Source organism: Strongylocentrotus purpuratus, unplaced genomic scaffold (assembly GCF_000002235.5).
Source record: "Strongylocentrotus purpuratus isolate Spur 01 unplaced genomic scaffold, Spur_5.0 spur5_scaffold_13, whole genome shotgun sequence".
Classification (NCBI taxonomy): domain Eukaryota; kingdom Metazoa; phylum Echinodermata; class Echinoidea; order Camarodonta; family Strongylocentrotidae; genus Strongylocentrotus; species Strongylocentrotus purpuratus.
In genome coordinates this window covers 31,818,288-31,824,287 of record NW_022145598.1, presented here as the reverse complement: position 1 = coordinate 31,824,287, position 6,000 = coordinate 31,818,288, and the positions used below count along the sequence as shown (strand labels likewise).

The following is a 6,000-nucleotide window of genomic DNA, read 5'->3' as shown; positions in this document are numbered from 1 at the left end:
TGACTGCCGACAACGGCCCGACATCAAATTACTAGCTGGTATATAACTGACCATTGACTTATCGTCGTAGTGAGCTTCCTCACCGCCGGCTTGGCGGGCAGGGAGCACCCGGCTTCCTCCCCTCTGATCTGCCTTTAGCGGCTGTACATACTGCGGCCATAATCACACACTTTCAACTAATGAACCTGTGATTAACAAACAGAATCACTGCTCTTGTTGGCAAAGGGAAACCAATACAAATCTTTCTTCTTTTTTTTTTGGCGGGGGGGGGGGGGGGTACGGCACCGTGAAGCTTTCATATTGCTCCAGTTGTCTCACATTTTCGCCAGCACACACCGTTGCAGGGTGTATATGCCATTAGGTATGATGTGTGAACCGGGTGTGCGGAAATGGTGTGTTGGGGAGGGGAAGTAAGAGTGTTCATGTGTGTGGTAATTGTATGTGTGTCAACAAGTAAAGACTAATACATGACAGATGGCTAATCATAAATATACAATGACGAGTAAACTGTGCACATCACAGTCCACAGATAACGTATATTTCAGATGGCAATCGGCGGATCAGACGACACTTGATAGTGAGTTTGTATGTGAGATTGCTTTGCTAAATATAAAATACAAGAACCTTTTCCATATCTTTAAAATATCATTGATATCTGATAATTAAACAGTTAGTAAAATAAACCTACCAAACTACATAATACAATGAAATACTTGACTAAAAGTAGGGGAGTTTGACGGGGTGCACAATTGCACCCCTCTGTTATTAATCGAATAGTCCATGGTATTCATGAATATTCATGTTTTTGTATTCATGGTTTTTATACTAAATGGAAAAATTACGGTGGGGGGGGGGGGGGGGGTTGGCTGAAATAGACATAATGAACAAATCAGAACTGATCTGCGATAAGTCATGCTTGTTATCCTTCGTGTGCTTGACTTATAACCTTATGATCGAGTGGCAAATTGCGTCCAGAGTTCGACTTGTTGCACAGGCAATGGCGAGCTGGCGACCTATTTTGACCAAATTACGGTGGGTAAACTTTCAAAAGTCAATGGGACACGAGGGTTCCAATGAAAGAGCTAGTGATAACGTACATCGGGGTGCTTGTGCTTTTCGTTAAAACAAACAAATGAAATTTTAACCATTTTTTTAAGGTAAAAGTCCATAGGCTAACATGTTTATAGGCTGCTGGACTCTGACGATAGGGGGCGTTGTCAAATGAGACTAAACGGAGCTATATGCTCCTTCTCTGTATAAGTCTGCAGACGTTAAAGGATTAGCTATAACATTGCTAGGTGGATTTTGGGTTTGGGTCCCTAATTCCAGACGAGGAGGTGGTACCAACAAATTTACACCTTTTTTGTAATTTTGTATCAAAATACTTGGAATATTATGAAAGGGCATACGTACTATAAGTGCACTATGGGTACGTCAGATTGAACTCACATGATAAGTAATTCTTGGTTGTAAATTAAAGTCGTCAATTTGGAATCGTTACTTATCTTCCTCTTTGACTCTCCAGTAATCAACATGAAGCTTCTGCTCGCATCAATGGCCGTTCTAGCCGTGGCAGCTTACGGCTTAGATCTAGATGCCAATGCGTGTCATCCATGCCCCCAGTTCTGGCTTTTATTCAACGGGAACTGCTACCGTTACTTCGGGGAGCGGGTCACTTGGGAAGAGGCTCGGAATCGCTGCAGGGATCACTATTCCTTGAATGGACGGGCCGATTTAGTATCCATTCACTCGGAACAGGAAAACGCCTTCGTATACGACCTTTTCCGTTCTTCTGCAAGCATCACACCGGATCTTGTAAATATGGATGACCTTTTATAGCTTAATAGACTGTTAATTAAAAGAAAATCTAACCTTGGTGGCAAATAACTATATAAGAAATCAGGAAACCCAGAGAAGCAGATTGGTAAAAGTTTGAAAGAAATCGGACAAAAATTGAGAAACTTATGCATTTGTGAAAGTTACAATCGCTATCGCTATGGGTTCTTCAAATTGGCTGAATCGTTAAATAGTGTCTATGTGATGTAGTAGCGGATGACTTTCCCACTTATGCCATCACACAAAATGACTGAAATTTCAATTTTCGAAAAATGTATGACTTGGAACGGTCTTTTCTTTTCAGAGAACCTGTAAATAATATACTCTCCATAATTATATGTTGAGAAGTGCCCAAAGGGTGAAGGTACTTGGGGGAAAAAACAGAAATTCAAGTGACTGTCAAGAGTATTGTTTTTTCCAATGACGCATCATGATAATTCTGTGGGTTACGAGGAACGGGGTTCGGTAACCAGCCGTGCACTAATGTCCTTTTACAAGACATTAATCTTGTTTGCCACTCTCCACCCAGTTACCAATGGGTAGTGAGTGAGTCCTGGTTACGTTGGCGGCTCGGCTATAACCAGAGTAATAATGTATCAGTGCCATGAACATCACAGCGTCACGGATGTGGGCGCTATATAAGAAGCCATTATAACATGCAGTTCATGAACAATGATAGATTCACTTTCTTCTGATCTGATTTTAATGATTTTTTTTTTAACTGGTTTAATTGTTTGTTGTTGTCCTGGACAGAGTGCTCCGCCAACTTATGGGGTTTGGATTGGTGCATACCAGACAACAATAGGCTCAACCGAACCTTTCATCTGGTCTGATGGATCCGGTCTAAACTTCGAGCAATGGATGACGGGTCAGCCGTCCAACTGGAAAGGCAACGAGGACTGCGCTCATTTGTGGCGTAGGGACGCAGAAGATGATATCCTCCAGTCGTGGAACGACATGCCCTGTGGAAATGACCAGCCTTTCATTTGTAAGGTGGCCCCAAATTAGAAATTCGAATTCGGCTGTCCCTTGAATTCGAAGCTTCCTTGATGTATCTGTGTGGTTAAGACTACAATTTGAATTCTTTGACATTATTCTGAAATCCTTGGAAACTAGTAGTGCTAGCAGCATAGATTGACTCAATAGGACTATCATAACGTTCCGAGGGTGTGGCATGGATGACCAATTCTATTTTCCACAGTCCATTAGTCAGTCTATCGTGTTTTCGCTTCATTGCAAGGGACAAATTGACGGTTTGGGAGAAGTTTACATTTAGTTTTCTTTCTAGTTCAGTATACAAAATCCGTCACATTGTTAAACGTTTAAGGCTCCGTCATCCCGCCGTATTTTAAATAAACAACCGTTTTTTGTTGGGGGGGGGGGGTGTATAGGCACTTCAAGCCCTTAAAGATACATGTTTAAAGAAAATTTCCGGAGGAAATTGGGAAAGGTTAATTACAAAGTATTTGTTAATTGCTGTATACGCTGAGGTTACAGAATCATCAAAATGATGGAATTAGAGATTCGATTTTAGTCACGTTCAGTGCTCACATAAATGGCGATATGGGACACACACATGTGCTTGAAACTTTGGTTCAATATTTCAGCTATTTCTCGTAATATTTCAGATCTAAAGGCATTTGCAGAGCGACTCATATTAGATGACATTTTTGCCATGATATTATTTAAACAAAAGTAACACATTAAAAGAATGAGACAAATTAAAGATTCTTATCCCTGTACCAGAACTCTGTCTTCTTTTCACGAGCGAATGCAATGTCAATTAAAGATGCTAGATCCGTAGTGAGTACCTTCAGATATAATTAAGAAGGATACTTTTAATTGGTTTCAGGCTTTCAATGTCATGGTGATTAACTGTTGTTCTGAAATTCTATTCATTTACCTTAGCATCCGTAGATAAGAGTGAAATTTAAATTCGCCGTTTTTTTTTAAATCAAATATCTTTGCTGTGGAAATCTACAAAATATGATCATATAAATTTTGCTCCTTGAATTTGAGGATCTGTTACTTGAAAAGTCGAATTACTGTAATATACCACTCAACATATATTTCATCCCCTCTTTCTATGTTTTTAGTGTTCCCTTCCTTTTTCTTATCACATTTCCTGCTACATATTTCTTTTCTACAGTTCGACTAAGCCAACTTTATTTTATGCTTTTATAGCTGGAGTGAATGAATTACAGGCCATATCTCACAATATTTGTTTGGGTGTTTGTTTGTTTTTATTTGAGATTATGAGCAAGTTTAACATGAGTGAGGCTAGCCATGAGGACTAAGTATAAAGACAGGGATGTAAAAAGTTGATTGGATACATGTACTTCTTTTGTGTACGAGAGCATTTGTCAATTAATATATGGGTCATAATAAGTTCATTGTTCCCTGTATGAACCTTTTTTGAACTACATACCATGCGCATAGGACTAAATAGTGCCCTTGAATATGATCTTCAGTTGGCAATCATGAGAACTTCAAGCTTAATCAATTCGCTATGGGAGCCATGACCTGCAAGTGTTACCTATCGTTCCTCATATGCAAATGTTTGTTTGGATTTGTCTCATGAAAAAAGTTGACCACAACACTCATCGTTGAGTGCAGGGGACACGGGCACAGAACTGTAAACTACGTAGAATGCTCATCCTAATTAACAATGCACAGATCGACGTGTGGTCGTTGAACTTACTGGGAGATACACTAGAGTAAGTGCACACGCCGCCATTTTACTTAGTCCTCAATCTTTTCAGCTCACAAATTTCAGCCTGGCCTGTCGTTGAGGGAAAAAAGCGGCAAACACAACAGAGGACTAACGAAGATGGCGGATATCACGTACAAGTAAGCGCTGGCTACATTTTTAGCACCACTATCAGCCTTCTACGTATACTTACAGTTCTGTGGTCACGGGCCACTGGCTTCATCGGACAGGTAGTTCCATTATGTGAATGAGTAAATTCTCCAAAAATATATACAATCAATCAAAACATGTTTAATATCAGAAGAAAGCTAACGATAAGTATATTCATTAGCCGCTCACACCAAAGCCGTCTGACCACAATGGAGCGAGTGAGGACTTGCGAGATTTGCCGAAGTGCAATTGAAACTCGCTATTTTGCTCATCTCCAACGATTGTGCTGGATTACCATGTTTTTTCCGACAAAAGTACAGAGAAAGTGCAATCATTCATTTTCCCTTTTTTTTTGTCTTCTATTATTTTCCTCCATCCCCCCCCCCTTCCTTTAACCCCCCCCCCCCCCCCCCAATTTAGAATTTCTTAGCTACATATTTGTCTATTTATTGATTTCTAAGCATACTTTGTTCATGTTTTATTGTAAAACAACGTCTGAGGAACTAACACTTTAACAAGCTCTGCTTCAAGTTAGGTCCTCTTTTCTCGTGCTATTTCCGTTACATATATCGTTTCATTGCATATTTGTTGTGATATAATTATTTTTGTTTTGTGTTTTGCATGATAAATAAAATCATTTGAATCACCATTTGAAAAAAAAAAACGTTCGGATAAATTACGTTGACATCATAAAACATCCTAACCCTAACCCTTAACCCTTACCCTTACAACTTTTCTGAAGAATTATTGTCCTCCTAATGACAATGTTACCTAATGACTCACTTTTTCACTCCAAATGTCCGTCCATTAATGTGACGACATACAGAAAGATATATATTTAAAAAAAAATAGGCCTTCTATGACAAATAAAACGTACAAATGTTATTAAAGAGGACACCAAATTGTCCTCCTAATGACAATATCTACTTATTTTAATGACTCACCTTTTCACTCTAAATATCCGTCTTATGACGCCTTGAGTAATATATATATATATATATATATATATATATATATATGTATTTATATATATTGCCAGGGAATTCATACACTAAACTATGATGTATTATAACTATACCTTTAGTTCGGTTTAGTTTGTTTGATTATCATTTCGCAGCGTCAGCTGAATTACGTGACATTTTGCAATCAATTTAAAAATAACATCACATTTCATTTATAAACAACATATTTCATAACACACTGCAAAGGTAAATACAAAATAGATACTATACATGTAATATCATTAATATTAGTTAATCTGAGAACATAAATACTTACAGTTTTCTTAGCCTATTTCGAGAAAA

General features: G+C 38.5%; 1 protein-coding gene across 1 annotated transcript; it reads left to right on the top strand.

Moving 5' to 3' along the window:
• Positions 1–1,281: 1,281 nt before the first annotated feature.
• LOC115923122 (alpha-N-acetylgalactosamine-specific lectin-like) lies at positions 1,282–3,683 on the top strand. Its single transcript, XM_030983377.1, has 2 exons — positions 1,282–1,815; positions 2,590–3,683. The coding sequence occupies exons 1-2, from the start codon at positions 1,534–1,536 to the stop codon at positions 2,842–2,844; spliced, it is 537 nt and encodes a 178-aa protein (XP_030839237.1). The 5' UTR covers positions 1,282–1,533; the 3' UTR covers positions 2,845–3,683.
• Positions 3,684–6,000: the final 2,317 nt, after the last annotated feature.